This window comes from Calypte anna, chromosome 1, assembly GCF_003957555.1.
Source record: "Calypte anna isolate BGI_N300 chromosome 1, bCalAnn1_v1.p, whole genome shotgun sequence".
Taxonomy (NCBI): Eukaryota; Metazoa; Chordata; class Aves; order Apodiformes; family Trochilidae; genus Calypte; species Calypte anna.
In genome coordinates this window covers 126,639,684-126,660,887 of record NC_044244.1, presented here as the reverse complement: position 1 = coordinate 126,660,887, position 21,204 = coordinate 126,639,684, and the positions used below count along the sequence as shown (strand labels likewise).

Genomic DNA, 21,204 nt, shown 5'->3' with positions numbered 1-21,204 from the left:
GAGGAGATAATCTAAAAATATATGTGTTCTCACCATTAAGATTTATGTTTCTTTCATCGTGGTTTGATTCTCTTCAAATACATACTGTTAGGTACATTACAGCAAAGCAAAGGTCATACTCACTATATCAGAATGCCAAGAAGGGATATATCTCTGCTTTGCTATGTGTTACTTCTGTGGTTTTTACTTAAAACTACTCAGTGAGTCCATAAACTACTGTGTATAAAATTTAAGTATTGTTCAGGCTTTGTGAAATAGCAGTCATGGGAAGTCAGTGAGCAGTTTTACAATTAAAAATATAAGTTACAGATCTGTTGGCAAAAATCTTTTTCATTGTGTAGCAATGATTAGTGCCAGGATTCAAATGTGCTGGTAGAGATAATAACATTAAAAATGTTAGGGAGAAAGAGAGCTTGTATATTTATTCTCTGATAACTATCTCCTACTTTTTCTCCACCAGAAGAAAAAAAATATGTATTATCTTAATATTATAGTTGTAAAGGATCATTTGACGACTGGTCACACAGAACCATACTATTCAGCCAAACATCTATTTTTTCTTTATTAGTTATCCTTAACTATTGAAAATTACATTGTTTCCCAGCTATTTCATTCATCCGTATCCTAATCTTATCTGCTATTCCTGAAACACAGATTTTTCACTGCTGGGTCTTGATTATCTCAAAGAATTAAAGGGAGTTTGCAGAAGATCAGTGAAATGGCATTTTATGGAGGGCAGTAAAACCTTTCTCTTGTATTTCAGATGATAGGAAAGTAAAAGTGAAGAAAAGCAAAGTAGATACAGCAACTGTTGACCTGAGTCTGTATTAAGTCCTAAAAAAACACTCTTAAAGGTTAATTCAATTGGTTGTTCAACCCGAAGCCCTATTTACAGAAATCAAAATGAAAGCTGTAAGTATTATGAATAAAATTAGCAGAATAAAGGAAAAATAATGGTAAAGCAGTACTGTACGATCATCTACAACTGGTGGTTTTGGGCTGATGAACACCTTGCAAGAAACCACTGAATTTGTGCATACATCTTGTTTTGGATGAGGTTCATTATTTATCAGCCGCTCTCATTCCTATTCCCCTGCAAGTGCAGGAGTACAAACAATTCAACCAAAGCCTGCTTGTCTTTGTCATGGCTTTAACCATGACTCTTTTTGTTTTTTTCAAATATACAAGAAAGAGAAACTTTCTGTAATCAGTCATATTTTTTTTTTTTCCACGGCATAATCTTTTGCATCTGTCAAGATTGTATGTCTGCATTTTCTACAAAATTCCAATAAATTATTTGTTCACAGAAGAGATCACTTAAGTAGAACATGAGTGCCACCACCATGGCTCTGAGCAAGACAGTCAGCAGTAATGTTGATTAAATCAAAGTGCAGCATCTTCACACAAGCTAATCCCATTTCTTTAGATCATTACCTCTTTACTGACCTCGGTGGCGAAGATCCTAAACTGGAGTTTCACTTCCTCTCCTTTTCCCCGCAGGATGGTACGGTGTTTGATGGCAGGCCAATAGAGTCCCTGTCCCTGATCGACGCGGTGATGCCTGATGTTGTCCAGACCCGGCAGCAAGCATTCAGAGAGAAGCTCGCCCAGCAGCAAGCCAGTGCGGCGGCAGCAGCGGCAGCAACGGCAGCAACAGCGGGAGCGACGACGACTGCTGTTTCCCAGCAGAACACACCAAAGAACGGAGAAGCCACTGTGAACGGAGAGGAGAATGGGGCACATGCAATAAGTGAGTCGGGCTCTGCAACTCCTTGACTCTACCAGGGGGCTTGAGTTGCAGTTGGGGGTTTTCCTGTGCTTAGCTGGCGTCTGCGAGGCGGTGGAACTCGGGAGGATTGTTTCTGGAGGAAGGCAAGTTATTTCTAGAAAGGGTGCTGAGTGGAAATCATGCTTCGTGTGGCAGTGCTGTGTTTTATTGAAGTCGTCTCAAAACCAAGAAAATCCAGGTATCTCCAGAATTGCAACGGTATCAAGAGGTGGAGCTGTATGCTCTCTCCTTACAGCAGGCTGCCCAGACCTCATTAATATTATCAGTTTTATAGATGCTTTTAGGTATTTGTTAACGTTTGAGACAAGCTGTAGAGACAGTTGGTAATTTTGGCTAGGCCAGGAGGAAAATGGGCTGAGAGGCTGGGACCTGCAAACCTCTCAGCCTCTACGTGTAAATGAAATATGGCCAGAGTATAGCTTGAGCACTGTCCTATAACCATGCATAGCCATGGCATGGTCCTGTACATGGCACAGCAGGGCCTGTACCAGCTATCTGTTCTTTTACAGTGTGGCCAAGCATGGGGTCATCCATAGTCTTCTTGGCATGGTCCTTCACCCAGTTGGGCCTATACCAGCTATCCATTCTTGAACAGCATTGCCAAGCAAGGATAGGGAGTTGCATGTGCCAAGGACCGTTCCCAGCAGACAGCTTGGATGCAGACAACCTGTCTTGAAAGACACAAAGGAAAGAATTCCTCACCTTTTTATTTAATAGCACATGCTTAGTCATACAGTCCATTGCAGATATCTAACTGAAGGTCCTACCTTCCCAAATTTTCCTTAGTCTGTGGGAGCAGTGAGTTCTCAAGAACTCTGAATTTACCTTTATTTACTTATGACAGTGGGAAATTGAAGTCATATTTTGAACATCTGAAGTCAGACAAATAAAGCAAATAACGTACATACCTTCTTGTGTAACTAGACTTGGGGCAGATATAATGAATGGTTCTTGTTTCCATGTGCAAGCCTTATTAGGGCACTGGCTAACTGCTGAAGTGAGACCCTAATGGCCTTCCAAGGAAATTCTAGAGGAACGTGCATGGCAGGTTTTGTAGGAAGCCCCAGCAGGTCTTTGCTTAGTCAAGTAACAGATCAGGACTGTAGTCACGTAACAGATTTTATTTGCTCTGCATTGTAGATGCCTTTATCAGTCTCTGTCTTCTCTTTGCTCTAAATAGATTCCTTTGTGGGTCAGTGAGAAAAATACTTTCAAACCAGGTTTTTCAGAAAATTCCAGTTAGATGAGATAGTTTCCTCCAGTAAAATTGTAACATTTTAAGTTACATTTTTCTTTTGAGAAAACAATTCCAAAAAAGTTTTGAAAAATTTGAAAATACTAATCTATTGTTAGACTATGGTTTGCATATGCTTTACTTCCAACTGCCCTTTTTTTTTTTTTAATAAACTTATTTTATATGTGAATGAGCACAAGCAGAAAAAACTCTTAAATGTATCTAATGCTAACATCTTGTTTGTTGACACTTTCCAAGCTGATTTGTGAATATTTTGGGGGACTATCTTCCTGTCCCAGGACCAAAATAAACAAATTCCTAAGGTAGGAAACAGGTTATTGGTTCATCACTTATGCATCACTCAGACTAATTTCCTTCTGATTTGAAGAAACACACATACTATTGTGTTCATAGAATCATAGAATTGAATCATAGAATTGGCTGGGTTGGAAGGGACCTCAGAGATCATCAAGCTCATCGCTCTCTACAACTACCTGAAAGGAGGGTGTAGCCAGGTGGGGGTTGGGCTCTTTTACCAAACGACTTTCAACAAGACAAGAGGGCATGGACTTAAGTTGTGCCAGGGGAAGTTTAGGTTAGATATTAGAAAGAATTTCTTTACGGAAAGAGTGATCCGTCATTGGAATGGGCTGCCCAGGGAAGTAGTGGATTCTCCGTCCCTGGAGATATTTAAAAAGAGACTGGATGTGGCACTCAGTGCCATGGTCTAGCAACCGCAACGGTGGTTCAAGGGTTGGACTCGATGATCTCTGAGGTCCCTTCCAACCCAGCCAATTCTATGATTCTATGATTCTATGAAGTCCAACCCTTGATCCACTACCGCTGCTGTTACCAGACCATGGCACTGAGTGCCACATCCAGTCTCTTTTTAAATATCTCCAGGGATGAAGAATCCACTACTTCCCTGGGCAGCCCATTCCTATGTCTGACTACTCTCTCTGTAAAGAAATTCTTTCTAATATCCACCCTAAACCTCCCCCGGCACAACTTAAGACCGTGCCCTCTTGTCTTGCTGAGAGTTGCCTGGGAAAAGAGACCAACCCCCCCCTGGCTACACCCTCCTTTCAGGGAGTTGTGGAGAGTGACGAGGTCTCCCCTGAGCCTCCTCTTCTCCAGACTGAACACCCCCAGCTCCCTCAGCCTCTCCTCATAGGGTCTGTGCTCGAGTCCCTTCACCAGCCTGGTTGCCCTCCTTTGGACCTGCTCCAGGACCTCGATATCCTTCCTAAACTGAGGGGCCCAGAACTGGACACAGTACTCAAGGTGTGGCCTCACCAGCACTGAGTACAGGGGCAGAATCCCTTCCCTGGACCTGCTGGCCACGCTGTTCCTGATCCAGGCCAGGATCCCATTGGCTTTCTTGGCCACCTGGGCACACTGCTGGCTCATGTTCAGCTTCCTGTCAATCCAGACTCCCAGGTCCCTTTCTGCCTGGCTGCTCTCCAACCACTCTGTCCCCAGCCTGTAGCGCTGCATGGGGTTGTTGTGGCCAAAGTGCAGCACCCAGCACTTGGCCGTGTTGAACCTCATCCTGTTGTGTTAATAAAAGGAAAGCCCTGTAGATCAGTTCAGATGCGTGACCACACTATTAGCCTTGATTTCTAAAATCTGTCATTTTATTATTAAAAAATAGTGATTCCCACAGTGATTTTTAGTAGAATGATATTCACTAACAGCTGCAGACCTTGGTTGGATTGTTGAGAAGTCTGATATGACTTAATATCATCATCTAGTAGCTCTGGAACAGGATGCAAGAGCATGACAATGTGTTGTTTCATGAAATTCCAGAGGTAGGATGCATGTCAACCAATGATACACTCTTCTCAGACAGCAAATTTCAAAGCATTACTGTGGCTAAGCATCCTACCAGGCAGACAGGTTAATTGAACAGTGGCAACAGGAAGGTAGAAAGGCCTGGAAGGGTAACTGGCCAGCTGGCAGGTGTTGGCACCTGCTGTTGTGCACGATTGTCATCCCAGGTGAAGAGGAGCTTGGCAACTTAAGGAGAAGGAGGCTTTGGGGAGAAGCTACTGAGAAATCCAGGACAGCCAGCTCTCTGATCCCTGTGCCTCCCCCTTGCCTTGAGAGGACTAAAACTTCTCTCCCTGAGGCTTTTGGAGGCTATCAGCAAGGTGGTGTAGCACAACTGCAGGTGACCATTGTACGTAGGAGGTGCACACAGAACTGCAAAGCTGGCATTCTCACCTTTGAGCAGATCTGTTTGAATAAACTACAAAATATCTTAACTTACTAATTATCAGAAACCACTTCAGACTTACAAATCTAGCTGGCAGTTTACTGCATGGGTCTGATTAATACTCTTACAGTTGTATTACCCTCTTTTGTGGTAAAGTTAGAAATGTATAATTACATTTGTGAAATAACAAGGGGATTATTCCCTTTCTTTTCATTACTTAATCAGGGCAAATTGTGTCTCGTGCCTTAAAAATCTTCCGTACTACTGTGATGAGAGAGTATGTTCAGTATAGGATAGACTAAGACAAAAGATCTGGTGAGAGTTTAGCTTAGGACAAAAGGTTTAGGGAAGGATTGGACCAAGTTTAGGATAGGCTGTAAAATGGCTTAGATAATGACAAACTGTTTAGAGTGGATAGGACAAAAGCTTAGGGTAGGATATAAGAGGGGTGGAGTGAAAGCTGTGAGACCTTCTGTGTAGAAAAGACTAGAACTAAAGACTGCTGATAAGAAAGGTGTGAGAAACTTCCCAAACCTTCATTTTCACTGCTGCTGAACTCCACAGACCTGGCTCTTGCTGGGAGTCATTGGGCAGTGTGCTAATCCTTAGTCATAACTTGGAAGTCTCCCTTATATCAACTTGACAGAAAAAGGCAGGATGGGGGAATGGGTGAAAGATACTTTTTGGAGGTTACCTGACTTTACATGTATGCTGACACGGAGTTCTCCCTGACACTAGCAGCTTTTCTAAAATTGTTACTGTATTTCTTATGATACCATTTTTTATCTGTGTTATCAATATAATATGCTAGGGTGATTTGATTTAAGAAAGGGAAGCGACAGGAAAAAAGCTGACAGTAACAGCAGTTTCAGGTGCAGATTCAAATACTAAGTAAATAAAAATGCTGCCTTCTCGTGCTGCTTCTTGAATAATGTTTCCAGCTTTGAGTCACTTAAAAAAACCAGTAGTAAAAATAAAAATCAGCATTTAGAAATGGACCCAAACTTTGGATTGTTTTCCAACTGAAATATTTTTAGTGTCACTTGTTTTATTATATTTGCAAGGGTTGGCTTGAGTTTAAGAAAAATAAAGCTCTAGAAGAAAGACAGCACCCATTTCCTTTATTATAACTTCCTTTATATATAACTGCTACTATAACTACTGTTAGAAAATCCTTTATTATAACTTTATTATAACTTCAGTGAAAGCACTGTCAGAGATTTAAGTAAAATATCACATTTCCTGAGAAAAGACAGGATTAGCACTGTTAAGATCTTAAAAATTTACCTTTTTTAATTTGGAGAAAATAAGAAGAGTTAATATTAGTTGCTGGTATGTTAGATTTTTATTATTATTTTTTTTAAATCCTAATCATAATAGTTTTGGGAAATACTGCTTTTAATTTCCAGTGCTTTGGGATTTTTAATACACTGGGGAGGGAATAGAGTAATGTAGTTCAGACTTAACCAAAGGTACTCTGGCATTTAGAAAATGGTTTATGTTAACATTTTGGCAGAGTACTCCATCTATTATGTGACCTGCAGACTTTTATCAGAAACTTTTTCACCTGCAAGGATCTGTTGCACTTGGTAGAACTGTCCTCTCTTTCAGAGACACCCTCAGATGTGTTCTTTTTGCAAAAGAGGCATTAACTGAGAGCTTTTTGTTCTGAAGATACTTTAGGAATAAAAAGTAGCCTATTCTTGATTCTTACAAGATCTTATTTATTGGGGGGTTGGATTGGATGACCCTTTAGAGGTCCCTTCCAACTCAAATTATTTAGGGTTCTTGTCCTCCTTTGCCATGCACACATTGTACACTGCATCCATAGGAAAGTCAAATTTTCAGATTTCAGGGCTCACAAGAACATGTGCTGTGTGAGGAACTCAACACTCCTATGAGGGTGCTGTCTGGAGCTCAGGGTTTTCTGCAGGTTTTTGTTGCTACCATAATCATACCTGCTTTATATTGCTAGTGTCTGAATATAAGAAGAGCTTGAAGCAGCATCACAGAATAATGAACTGTTCTGTGTGTTCAATGGGGCATTTTAAGTTTTGTGTTTAACAGTAACGCTCTAAATACGAATGCTCCTGACTGCTGATGCAAACAGAAAGAAAACACATAGACTGTGAACATTTATGAACAACTCTTCATTTTTCCCTCCCTTTTTTCCTGAACCATCAAAGCTGTAGTGTCAGAATCATTACTGGAAGACGTTAGAAAATAATCCTGCAGCAGTTTCATTGCTCCTAGAGGCCAGGCAGTCTCACATCTACTAATGCAGCTATCAGCCAGTCAAGGTTTCTTTTTCACAGCACGTCAATTTGTGGGGTTTTTTACAGCGGTTAATAACATTCAAAGTGTGTATCTAGCTTCCTCCATCTGGCCATGTACAAACAAAAAATATTTCTAAGTATCAGATGGCTTTGCTCTGATAGCACCTCATGACTCTGGGACCTTAGAGTAGCACTGCTTCCAAGCTGTCACTTGGTTTTTATTAGACAGTGAAAATCCGTTCTGCCTGCAGAGTCAGGCAGGTAACAGCAGAATCATACATGGTAAGAGGAGCATCTCATTTAAATTTCTCAATTTAAAACACTTGAAAGACCTTCTTGATTTAGCCTCAGCTTCCAACTCACACTGTGAACAGGACACAGATGAATGCATAGCCACTATTATGCTGCTCTTTTTCTCGTGAAAATATGCTTTAAACCTGGTCATCCTGTGCAGTGCTGAGAAACAGAGGATTGCAAGTTCTAGACTTGTATCTTCTGGTGTATTTTAAGAGTGCTTCTCTCTCTGTTGCCCTTATTGTTCAGAATATTGTATCAAAGTTCCCAGCTGCTAGCATCAAGCTACATCTTGAGTATTAGTATACCTTGGTAGTATTCATGTTAGTATTTATATGCACAGGAAGTTATCGAGGATAGTGCTTAACACAGGGACCCAGCATAGGTGTAGATTTTACAAATAGGCATTTGTAGTATGTTTAGTTGCGTGCAACAAATCCAAGATAATAAGTGCAGTTAAAAATACAGGTATTTTGAATTAGAAATGTGAGCTGTGGAACTACTTATAGTTGTTTTCTAATTTTCATACTCAGTACTCTGCAACTCATTGAATTGCATGAGAATTCCATTGCATCTGTGAGGTAGATATGGCACAGACATAGTTAATAGGGTACCTAATCAAATATGCAATGAGAAATGCTACTTGAGTGACTCAGCATAAATTAGGCAGAACAAAACAGGGTATGTGAAAGCCTGGGTGAGGGTAGAAATCTGGAGATTGCTTCCTTCCGATGGCAGCTGTGCAGCGTCACAGTCTGTTTTGCCAGTCGATGGGCAATAGCTCAGCAGAGCCTGAGGATGAGGACAGATGGCTGATTTTAAATGCCATAAACATGTGGCAATGAAGGAGCATGATAACTGCACTTGAGAACCTATGGATCTCCATATGTGATTAAAGAATGACTAACTAAAAGACTTAACCCAGAATGAGAACTTGGATTTTGATCAATCAGCACAGATAGCTGGCCAAGGCATCGATTAGGGAATGGGAGGCTGTCTGTGTCCCAGCCTGTCATCTCTCCTCTCTTGGATGTGCTTTCTGTGAAATGGGCCACACTTCTGTGGGGAGCATCTGCTGTCTGCTCCTTCAGTGTGGTACCTGTCCTTGATTGGTGTCTCATTTGCAGAGGAGAGCAATCTTCTGTTGTTGGCAAGAAGTGTAGTTTGAGCTGAATGAAGAAGATTTATACTGAAGCGATGAAAATCTGGAGTGAAAACATTGTTCATGATGCAAATTGGAATGAACTGCTGCCACTAAGAGAAATTCATCATTTTAAAGTCACTTTATTTCCCCAAAGGAAATAAAAGAGCTTTATAAAAACAAAGTTACTTAGACCGCAGTCTAAAGTACCCCAGAATTACAGCGTGCATGTTTAGTATAGGCCTCAGTCAGTACCTTTGCTTATATTATGTTTCCCTTGAGAAGGTGATTACTCACCATTTCCCTGCTGTGCACAGGGAATGAGGCCCATATTCAGTATATTCTTCATCTGTGAGTAGCACACAAATTACTCACAAGACACTTTTTTTAAAGTACAGCATACAGCTTTTCTCAAATGTGGCATTATACTATTTTAATGTATTTGTAAGTCCTTCTTAATGAAACCAGATTTTAAAAAAACCTACTGAAATAAATTCTATTTTTTTTTTTAGAAAAACAACCTTTATAGGAAATGTTTTTGAAAGGTCTAAATTTTGAGGAAATGTCACAAATTTGAATCATCATAGGGAAGATAATAGAGTAATATTGTCAGTGGCACAACACGGAATATTATTTATAGTGTATTCATTGCTGTAATCTGTAGGTCATGGGTAGCCACCTTGTTTTTAAAGCAGACCTAACGACATCTTGCAAACTATTTATTTTGATCTGTCTCCTTGCAGATAATCATTCAAAGCCAATGGAAATTGATGGGGATGTTGAAATTCCTCCCAACAAAGCAACAGTCCTTCGGGGCCATGAATCAGAAGTGTTCATCTGTGCCTGGAACCCTGTCAGTGACCTGCTAGCATCTGGGTAAGACCATGACTAAAACCAGCTGCTGCAATTAAAGTGTATTTAAAGAAGCAAGAACTTGCAAGTATATACTAGAGATGAATAAGTATTTTAGTCACTGTTTTTTAAGCCTGCAATTCTTTTTTTCAGCAGTACTATACCTGTGTAGGAGTTAAGTAATTATAAGGTGAAGCAGAACATGAAGCACTCGCGCATTTAAGACACACACCCAATGGCCCTAAACACGCATAATTTTTTTAAAGGCTTTTTATAAACAACTATGGATAATTCTCAGACTATTTGAAATTCATGTAATCTATTTCTCATAGCTAGTGGTTCACAATGGGGTCTCAGAAAGTCTTTGGCATCAGAGTTTTGTTTTTCAAAGTACAGACACTCCAAAACAGAGTTTCCTTCGGCTGTGTCTGCACTGGCATAATGCAGCACAAACAGGAACAGATCTATAAAGACACTGTTTGAGTACCTTATGTTACCTCTGGTTTTACTGGTTTGTACTGAGGGCAGGGGGAAGCTTCAGGCTGGACCTAATTTTGTTCTTTGAGCATGATATCATGAGAGCATGTTTTAGTTTATTGTCACTGAAAAGAAGTCTAGTTTGTGTTCTCCTGGACTGCTCAGCAATTGCAAGAAAAGCATGGTAAGTGAGACACTCAGGAGATTGACTTCTAAAAAGAACTTTTCATCCAAACAAAAATGCTAATGTAAACATACCCCAAGAGCTTTATGCACAGTTTGGAATCTACGTTTGTTCATGCTTAAAGTTAAACCTTAAAAGCTAAATTTACAAAGTCTTAAGTAGGAACTTGGAGGAACACTGCTAAAAATTAGAGAGAAGTGGGTCTTTATCACTTAAAGTTACCTGACAGTATCAGCACATTTATTATAAGGAAAAGTCCTTATTTTATTTCCAACTCTTTATTTCCAATTTTTTATTTCCAACTCATAATACCTTTCTTGTAAGATCTTTGTTGACATGAAGACAACAAAAATATGACATGCAAATGTGACAGTAAGTAGGGAAAATAAAAGTAATTAACAGAAATAAATATCAGATTGGATAAACAGCGTAAAATCTCTAAGTGAGTGAAGACAGCGTTTTCTGAAGAATAAATTCAGACAACAAACTTTCAGAAAACAGAATCCTTCTGAGTATACTTTGTTTCTGGAATGCTCAGAGTTGGTAGTACTTTAAGCATCCATAGGTTTAGCCATCTGTCTTCATTTATTCATTGTGAATGAGTGTCGCAGTAGAATTTGCCAAAGTTGTATTGTAGGGGTTTTGGACTAAAAGCTTTAGTTTTCACCTCTTTTTCCCATAAGCTCGGTGGTTCTTCTGGTTTGTGATAGGGTCCCTGGGCAATGCCATGGTGCAGAGAAGAGCAGTAATAGCAGCCACACTCCTTTGCCATTAAATTGCTGTAATTTCTGCTAACTGTATTCCTCTACCTACTCAGTTTCCTAGCATCTCAGGCAACATCACTTGGTAGGATTACTCATCCCTAGCAAATTATTGTTCTTAAGAAGGGAAGTCCTGATCATTAAAAGCAGTCACCAGTTAGAACAGGCAAGCATAAACCAGTTACTTTACACAGATAGTCTTCTTCCCAGAATACCGTTTGGTGAGCTATAAAAAGAGATTTATTTAATATAGAAAAAAAAAATTAAAATTAGGATTGACAAATATGGAGGAACAGTAGCATATGATATTCCTTAATCATCCTGACCCAAATCTGAGAGGATGTTTTTATAGGAAAAAAAAAAAAAGAAAAGAGGAATCAAAGGAAAGCAAAGAGTCTGTGATGTTTGTAAAATGGTAGTGCCTACATAACAATTTGTAAATTGACTTATCAACCTCAAGTGATACTCAAAAATTATTTCTCTTGTACTACTCCTTTACTATTCTAACTTTTAAACGTATGCCTGAATGTTTTGACTACCCATAAATGTAGTCATGTCATGTCATATGATGTCATTACATCATAGTGAAGAAAACCTCAAAAATTAAGAATTTAGTTAACCTCATTAAACTGGTTTTTTGGTTGTTTCTTATTAAACATTAAAGTCTAGAGAAGTCTTCATAAAGTCTAGAAGAGCTTTCCCATAGTGGAGGCAAACTTTATTAGAACTTTATGGTCTGTCTTGGTATGAACAGCTCACAAGTACTTTTTTTAGGCAAATTCAAGTGAAGGAATGTGTTTGTTGACAGAATAGCTGTCCTTTAGCCCTCTCATCCTATACAATAAAATTTTTAATATGAAACTTATCCATTATGGTATTTTTTTAATACGGAGAACAGTCTTCAGGTGACCTGTTAGCACAGCCACATTGTTACCTAAAGGAAAAAGGATGGGGAGAGATGATACCATACAGAATTATTCTTCAGGGACACCTGTTGGTGCCTGAGATGAAGTGAAGATGGTGCTTTATTCTGGAGAGTATCTGCACAGCTGAAATTAGGCATCTACTCAAGTGCTCTGTCCTTCTGCAGGTACTTCCAACTCTCAACTCATTGAATAGGGAGTCAGGATTCCTAAATACAGGTGCTCAGACCTCATCTGTTGGCTTTAGCATTGGTAACTGCTTCCTAGTATCTGACTCTCCCCTGTCAGTGCTTGCTGTACTGTCCAGCTTCCCAAGAGCTGTGATTTACAGTCCTGGTCTGCGTAGTTCCCACTGTGGACCATTTAATAAATCAGAGTATGTACTGCAGAGACTGAGGAACCAGTGGATGTTTAATTTTGCTGCAGTGTGAAGCACTTGCAGTTGCATTCCTGGGACAGTGATATCTTACACAGCCTTGGGTAAACCTGGAGGATGATAACCAGAACTCTCAGATGGCTAAGACAGAGAAGTGCCCACTCACTATCCCTTCAATTAAGCTTTACCCTTCAGCATAATAGTTCTTTATTAATAAGCTTTGCTACTGATTCTGGAAGTACATAAATAACATACATGGCTAGAAAATACAGTCAGATGCTATATCTCATGCAGACTAATGGCAATGCAATAAAAATGCAAATAATTCAAATTCATGTGCATCTTGATCAGATTGTACCCGGCTCATAAGAAATAAAGTCTGTGGTGCAGTTAGCCTTCAGGTAATGCAGCAGTGAGCACCTGATTAAGTTTACATGGCTGAAATGGCATAGCATGCACAGAAAAAAATTAAACTGAAGGAAGAGAGCTGATTGTCTCATTATGCAGTCACACAAAGAAGTATTGGAGCTGTCAGGTACAAAGATGATGCAAACGATCAGCTACAGGTAGACTTATGTATTACAGCACCAATTAAACAAGGAGAAATTCCTGAAATCTACATATGCTGCAGTTGTTTGTCCTTTCCAAAATAATGCTAAAAAAAAGAAAACTGCAGTTAGTCTGATGGGCAAACACCAAATTCTTATCTTCTATAACAGCCACATTGTGCTGCCCAGCCCATAGTTTTCTTCTGTTTTCCCATCTGCCTGACTGTACCCATCTGTTGTCTTCTTAAAAAATACATATAAGGATCCAACTATTAAACAAGGGAAATAACACATTTGTTCCTTTTATACAGTGCCTAGCACAATCGTATCTCAATCCATGGCAAAGCATTTTCTTCAAGCCTTGTTATACAAGCAATAAATTCTCTAACAATTAGCAGCAGTTTAGACAGCAACCTGATGTAAAAGAATAATGCAAGTTCATGACCTAATCTGAAGCGAGCTGTGTAAATGGATTTGTTTGCAGAATGAATTACCCAAAACTAGAGCATTGGTTTCCAGATTTAGCAAGTATCTCATTGAAAGGGATTTTGATATTTGATGTCCTACCTACTCATCTGTAAGGACTTTCAGGAATGAGAAGCGTTTAAAAAAAACCAAAACACCAAAGCAAACAAACAGCAGTGAGACAGGAATTCTTCTGCTCAAATATCCATCAAGATATATTCTGCAGCTGCTCTTCTTCCTCCACATAACTCTTAAACTGGAGGATGGAGGAGACTAAAGAGGCTATCTAAGGCATGACTGTCACTAGAATTGTATGAGAAGAATGCTTGGATGTTAGGAACAGAAGCATTCTAATAGTACACTAAAGTGCCTACATACAGGCATGTAAGAGGATTAATTACGCCTTATAAAGCAAGTCAACATTCCAAAACAAATAATTGTATGTATTATTTTGGACAGGTTAAAAAAAGTTTTAAAAAATAAAAATTAAAAAAAAAAAAAAATTAAATTAAAAAAAAAAAAAAAAAAAAAAAGTGGTTGCTTGGCCAAGTGTGAAGATTTGGCCATTCCCAGCCATAATTTCGATTTTGCATTTAAAATCCAATTTTCCTCCATTTCAAATACTGATTTCTCTCATGAAGTATCTTTCAATATTTAAGTTTTTATTTTATGACACATGTAAATTATTACAGATGGCTGTGTTCCCTGGGTAGTGCAGAAACCCTTTACAGCTACATCCACATTAGTAAACTAACCATGCCTTGGAATATTCCTAAGCACTGTGGCCAGCTGGCATTGGATGGCCAGTATCTGTGCTAGCAAACTATCCTGGCTGCCAAACAAACTGCACATTGGGAATTGTCCCTGGACCATTGTAAGCACCAGCCCATGCCCAGGAGTTATTCAGAGAACACTTCAGGGCCCCGAGCCAGAGTGCTAATTAAAACAGACCAGAGTCTGGCCAGGAAATAACCTGTCAGTTTGCTAGCATAGGTGATCGTGGTCCAGTGACCCAAAATGCTCCTGAATGTGTTTGAAAATCCCAGTATGCAAATATACTTGTGAATGACAAGATTGCCAGAGCCTTGAACTCCAGAAGCTATGACAGTAGAATTTAGGATGCTCTGTCTTGCACGTTCAGCTGTGGCTTCCAAGAGCGTGCTCTGTTCTGTTACATCCAGCCATCTCCTTGTAGTAGTTCTCATAGCCATGAAGCAAAAGGGGCCTGACCTCGTTACCAAAACCCAACAGTAGGTTTCTTTGCTGATCTTTGCTGGTCTACACCAGCTTTGTTCACACAGGGGAATTTTGTCTCTTGCAGAGTGCTCCATGCACCTTTGCTCTCCCCCAGTCATCAAAATAATTAGCCATAAAAGCTCTTGTCCAAGATCTTTCCCTTATGTCTGTGTCTCTCAAGCAAGAAAGGATGTTTCTAGGCCATCTTGTGTCGTCACCTCTGGGTTTTATGTAATGCTTTGAGTTACTGTATTCCTCATATCAATGGCTTCAGATCCATTGTGAATTACCTTTCTGAATAATCCTTTTGAATTACCAGGCTGAGGGGCACCTCCCCAGACAGTGCCAGCTGTCAGTTCTGCTAGCTCTAAGTACTTATTCATTACCAGGTGACTTTACTGAGGCCAGTTTCCTCATTGCATTAAATCCATTAACACAAACTGGTCAGCTATTAGGCAAGCTCTGTTTGAATAACCTGATGCAGAGAGCAAGGTTGTAGAATCAGTGGGAGAGAGATCTCCCTCTGGATACCTCCCCAAGGCACTTACCTGTCCTGTCTGCCTGGGAAGCTTAAGTGCTTCCATTATGAGACCTGCTTTATTAAGAAAAAGTTAGGTATGAAAATTAGGAGGAGGAGTTTCCTTTCCTTTATGCTTTTAATAATTTCTTTTAAAATAAAATCATAAAAAATCTAACCATCTTGCAGACTTCTTTACCCTGACAGAATGGGGATTTTATATGTGACAAATAAAATTCTACAAACATTCATCCACCTTGATTCATGATTATGCTGAGGCTGGACAGCATGAAATAAAATTCTTTCAAAACTAAGCCTTCCTAAAATTTGGCAGTATTCTGTCACAGTACACAATAGCATACCTATTAATCAATGTTCATGACTTGCATGTTGGAATGAGCTGCTTTATCATGCAGATAGAAATGCTTCTGAGGGCTAAGAAGATTAAATATCTTCCTGAATTGTGCTTGAACTGTGGTCCTCTAATAAGGCAGGGTTCACTGAATCATTCAACAGAAAACAGAACACTTTCTAGAGCAGAGAATACTTTTTTTTTTTTTCTCCTCCAGCAACAAAAGAGAAGACACATAAATAACCCTGCCACAGACTGGTAAGCTTATAAAGCCTCTCTGCAGGGACACAATAGCTTATGTAGCCTTAGGAAGAAGAAAATGGAAAAACAAAATTAAAATACTGGAAAATAAGATTGCTCAATCATCACCAGAAAACTGACTAAATAAAACTATTGAAAAACAAAACATAACCCTTTTAGAACTAGCAAATAGGATGTTGTGTTTGATAGCCAAATAGCTGAGTACTTTATTCACAGGGTCCAATGACAAACTGGATTATTACAATGAGGGTAGGACTGGCCCACAGTTCTGCATAGCATAGGAGCCAGCACTGCAGGAATTTCCTACTTAGCATGTTAACCAATAACCTAACCTTGTGAAAAGCTTCTGTTATAAATTACTACAACTAATAATGTTCCTCAACTTCTGAGCCCCATGATTAACTTTGTTAATTTTCTAGCAAAATTATTATTCAGTTTTTCAGACTACTGTGTAAATAAAGAATTACTTTACAGCCACAGATTTATGCAAAGTGAAAAGAAAACTATTATTTATAAGCAGATTATGATAAACTGTTCAGTTCCTCCTCACAACTTTTTGTAGACAAAATTGGGGGTTAAGTCTGAAAAAAAAAACATTTGGTCTGTAAAAGAGATTAAAATCCAGATGCTGTCTCTGTCTTGCTGTATAATGTTAAAGTAATTTTGCCACTTATTTGGACAATGTGAGATAAGCAGCCAAGCTACAAATAGACCCTGTAGACATTAATTTAAAAAATTAAATTGAGATTAATTTTTAAAGTTCATTTAGATTACTTTTCTACTTTCCTAATCATTAGCTTCTGTAGACCTACTTAATGCTGAGAGGCTGTTTTGCAAACAGCTTCCATCAGAGGCTATGTTCTCACTGTCCTGAGCAGAAGTCCCTTATGAAATGGCCATGGCCAAACTAAAGTCAGCCTTAAGTGTACCTCCTGCAGTAGCTGCCAGAGGAACCCTGGCAGGAGGAGGGAGCTGGCACTGCAGCACCTTTCTCTCAGTGTTAGAGGTCCCCTCTCCCCAGACTGCTGCCAGGGTGACACCCCACACCTCTGTGACCCTGCAGGTCCCCTGTGCCATGTTCAGAGCATACTGCAGCTCTGGGGAAGTAGCAGGGCCCCAGCAAGCCACTGGGTGCTGACAGGGCTGTGCACCAGTGGTACTGGAGCCAAGTGGGCAAAGCCTTTGTGTTTCTGTTCTTATTTGCGTCTCCATGGTTTTATGTTTGTCATGTTGGGTTCCCCTGGGCTGTCTCAGTTATGGTGAAATCAACTTTATGTATCAACTGCAAAATGTACAGAGCTGCAAATGTCTTGTAGGTAAAACTTTTCTGAATAAAGCAAATTATATGTAGATTCAAATGATATCGCGTTTACAGAATGGTTTGGGTTGGAAGAGACCTTAAAGATCATACACCTCCACATGGACAGGGACACCTTCCACCTGACCAGCTTGCTCAAAGCTCCATCCAACCTGGCCTTGAACACTGCCAGGGATGGGGCATCTACAGCCTCTCTGGACAACCTCTTCCAGTGTCTCACCACCCTCACAGTGAAGAATTTCTACCCTGAATCTACCCTCTTCCAGCTGAGAGCCATTACCCCTTATCCAGTCACTCCATGCCTTTGTAAATGTGTTAACATTTTTTATTTTTTTTTAAATATAGAGCGGGCAGTAAGGGCAGAACTGGAATGAAAAATGGCATTTTCAAGGCTGTGATGTTTTCTAAATGAAAACAGAAATAGAGGGTTTTATTTTATTTGCTGGGTCAACACCAAGAGGGTTTTTTATCTTTATACAATTGCCTTTATAGATCTGGAGACTCAACAGCCAGAATATGGAATCTCAATGAAAACAGCAACAGCGGTTCCACTCAACTAGTTTTGAGGCACTGCATAAGAGAAGGAGGACATGATGTCCCCAGCAATAAGGATGTGACTTCATTGGACTGGAATGTAAGCTAACTTCTAAGACTGTATGATTTTTAACTGTCTAAATTTAATTCAGAGGCAATTACAGCTGCTGATCTATATCTCTTTTATCTGAAGTGACCAGAAGCTCTGTCCTAACCTAGTGACCTCTTGTTGCAAATACTCACAATAGGTTGAACTTTCCCCCAGATGCTATAATTTTCCAGGCCTGTTGCCATCTTCAAGCCTACTAATAATGTATTTATATCTCTGTTTTAGGAACATGGGTAAAAAATAGATTACCTAACTTTAAGAATGAAAGTTTAACAAAAAATCTGTGTAGTAATGAAACTTGATTAATAATATATTTGCATCTCATAGTTACTTTATTTTGGCATGTAAGGAGATACAAGCACCAGTGAAGCTTTTTCTAAAGCTGGACTTTAAAGACCCTCTTCCATTTGAATTATGCTGTGCATAGCAAAACATGCTTGTGTTGTCATCTTCATCTTGGTAGAAGCATATGTAGTCAGAATCTCTTTACCTACCCACTTACTGGGTGGAATGTTCTTTCTTGATCCCTTCTAACTTTCTTCTAGCAAAAGCTTCCGTTTAGATAATATAACTCTTTTACAGAGAAGACTTGAAGTGAGCAGGGAGGACAGGTATTGCTGGGAATCTGAAGTGTCTGGACAGTGTCTTTGAACAGCATTAAGGCTTCTTTGTGTCTCATTTCTGTCACCAAGCATTGTAAAAAGAATTTACAAGGCCTTGCAGGACCCTTTATTAATTTTGGGATCACTTGCTTTCTGTCTGTTTTGCTGATACTTGTACAGACAGAGTGATCTCATTAGTCTTGTGTTCGTAGGAAAACAGATTAAAAATTAAGTACCAGAAAGGATTCTCAGCAGTTACATACAGTCTCAGTTGCTGGCTAGAGACTAGGATTCGATTAATTTTTGCTGCAGTAATATTGTCCTTTAGGTGAGCTAGGTGCTTCACAGAAGTAAAAGATAAGGCCACTGCACAAATCAGCTTCCCCTACGTATTGCATATTTGACAGAATGAAAGAAGCTGATGAATAGTACTGAAAGCAGAGGCAACTAAGCAGATAAAGAGAAAACCCAAGAATATTCATTACTTGTTTCCTGTGGGTATCACAGAGGAGAAAAAAACAATTGAGGAGCAGGAAAAGAGTAATAGAAAGAGGAAAACAAGCAATGGTGCAGAACCATTATGAGAAGAGTTGTCCTAAACATACAGGAGATATTCTAGTTAATTTTCTGTAGTAGTTCCTTGCCTTTCTAGGCTTCATTGGTCATTGATACTTCACTTGCATTTAGCTAGTACTTAAGGAAATGTTCCTAATTTAAACATCTGAAGTGCCTCCAGCTTACTTTTTCAGTAATGTGAAATGCCAACAACAAACTTGGATAATCTCTAAATCAAATACTTGGGCTTTTCTTATCTTCTGCCTTTGGTTTTACCACCTTTGTTCTTATCAGTGATCCAGACAAATGTATAGCACAGTGAAGCTGGCTGAGGTTTTGATGTTTTTCCCTACAGTTCAGTATATATCTGACTCAGTGGTTTTGGAGGTTGGAGTGGACATATGTTTTAAAGGACTATTTTATGCTTTTCCCTAACTGTTTGTTCAGGATGCTACAAATGCCATCTGCCTTTATTGTTTATTTAGAACCATAATATTAATCATATTTCAATGTGAAATTTTCACACTGGTGATTTTAGATTGATTCTTCCCTGGTATATGTGACTTATATTATAGTAAAAAAAGTTATTTCTGGAGGCTATATTCAAATCATGTCCCTTGGTACCAAGAGCAGGATTCATCTCCCTTAGATGTAAGCATCTAAACTAATCTTCTAAACTCTCTTTAAGTCAGTAGAAACAGAGACACATGCTTTCATGCTGATCTAGCCTGAGTCTAAAACAAATGGGATCATGAATTACACTCCAGAGGTGAGTGATGCTGTTAGTTACAGAGGGAGATTAGATTACTCCCTTAAACTAACTCTTGACTTCTGGACATTTGGAGATAAATGGGGTGAATATCACTCCTAATCCAGGTGGCAAAATGTTAAAGACAGCACCTAGCTCCAGGAGTACCCATCTCACTAGGTTGCAGAGTTGAGTTCCCTTTTAATTATTCTCATTCTACCACAACTCTGGCATCACTGGCTGTGCAAGAGGTATCCTGCAGTGAAGGGCTCCATCCAGCTGAATACACATCATTTGCTGATTATGAATCCTGTGCTTTTTTGTCTCTTTATTTCTCCAGTCATATGTGGGAGTCTGTGTTCAGCAAGTAGGAAGCAGCTTCTTTGAGGTATTAACCGTGAGTGTAGGTGACTCAGGTGTTTTGGTCCTTCTTTCAGACAGAGGTGCCTGAATTTCACTGAACTGGGATTAAAGCAGAATTTAGATGATTTATTAATGTTTTATAGGCTTTTTATGTCTAAGAAGCAGTATCTGTTTCCTATCTGGAGGAATCCCATAGAATTTGTTAGATCTTGTTTTCTTTTTCTAATCCTTTTGATTAAACTGCTCCTACCTGATAGTATAGCCAAGTATTTTACAGTGTGTTAGAGGCGTTTATATCCTCTTTGCTGTCTTTAGTTTAAATGGTAGTATAATCTGTGTTAATGTGTGGACTCAGGTTCCCCATAAATGACAATGCAAAAACTTTAAAGAGTAAAGAAAAGGTTGCTTGAAACAGATTTCATCTAGTATTGACCTTTACCTTTTATATATATCTTAACAGAGTGATGGAACACTATTGGCTACAGGCTCATACGATGGTTTTGCAAGAATATGGACAGAAGATGGTAAATCAAGCAATGTTTATTATTATTAATCATCAAATGGCAGTGAACTGCAATTTGGATAATTTTTAAACAAATTGTAATATTAACTTTTTCTTTATTCCAGGTAACCTTGCAAGCACCTTAGGTCAACATAAAGGTCCAATATTCGCCCTGAAATGGAACAAAAAGGGGAATTATATTTTAAGTGCTGGCGTTGATAAAGTGAGTTCTGAAAGTATATTATTCTAACAAATACATGTGCTAACTCAAGTAAGCTTGTACTGCTGAATTCCCTAAGGTTATTTTCTCCTCCTCTAGGCATCCTGGGAAATTTACTTTCCTTTAGAATGTTTTAGTGCACGTTGATTACATTTTTGAGGCTGCATAAATGTGTACTGGTTTGATGTAAAAGATCTTACTTTAAAAAAAAAAAAACAGCTCCACTTGCCTCCTGAGTAAAATTGCATCTTAAATGTGTCTCAGTTAAATAAAGAACTGCTTCCAGTACTTATGCTTATAGTTCTATCAACTAACTATTTCCAGGAAGGAAGCAATTTTAAAGATACTT

General features: G+C 39.1%; 1 protein-coding gene across 3 annotated transcripts in view; it reads left to right on the top strand.

Annotated features, from left to right (window-relative positions):
* TBL1X (transducin beta like 1 X-linked) overlaps nucleotides 1-21,204 on the top strand; it is a 201,411-nt gene that overhangs the window by 163,166 nt on the left and 17,041 nt on the right. For all 3 annotated transcript variants that reach the window (XM_030446191.1, XM_030446170.1, XM_030446181.1), the window contains 5 exons: nucleotides 1,501-1,750; nucleotides 9,696-9,828; nucleotides 17,715-17,856; nucleotides 20,594-20,657; nucleotides 20,761-20,858. In XM_030446191.1, the coding sequence (XP_030302051.1) occupies nucleotides 1,501-1,750; nucleotides 9,696-9,828; nucleotides 17,715-17,856; nucleotides 20,594-20,657; nucleotides 20,761-20,858 (687 nt within the window). The remainder of the gene's footprint in view (nucleotides 1-1,500; nucleotides 1,751-9,695; nucleotides 9,829-17,714; nucleotides 17,857-20,593; nucleotides 20,658-20,760; nucleotides 20,859-21,204) is intronic.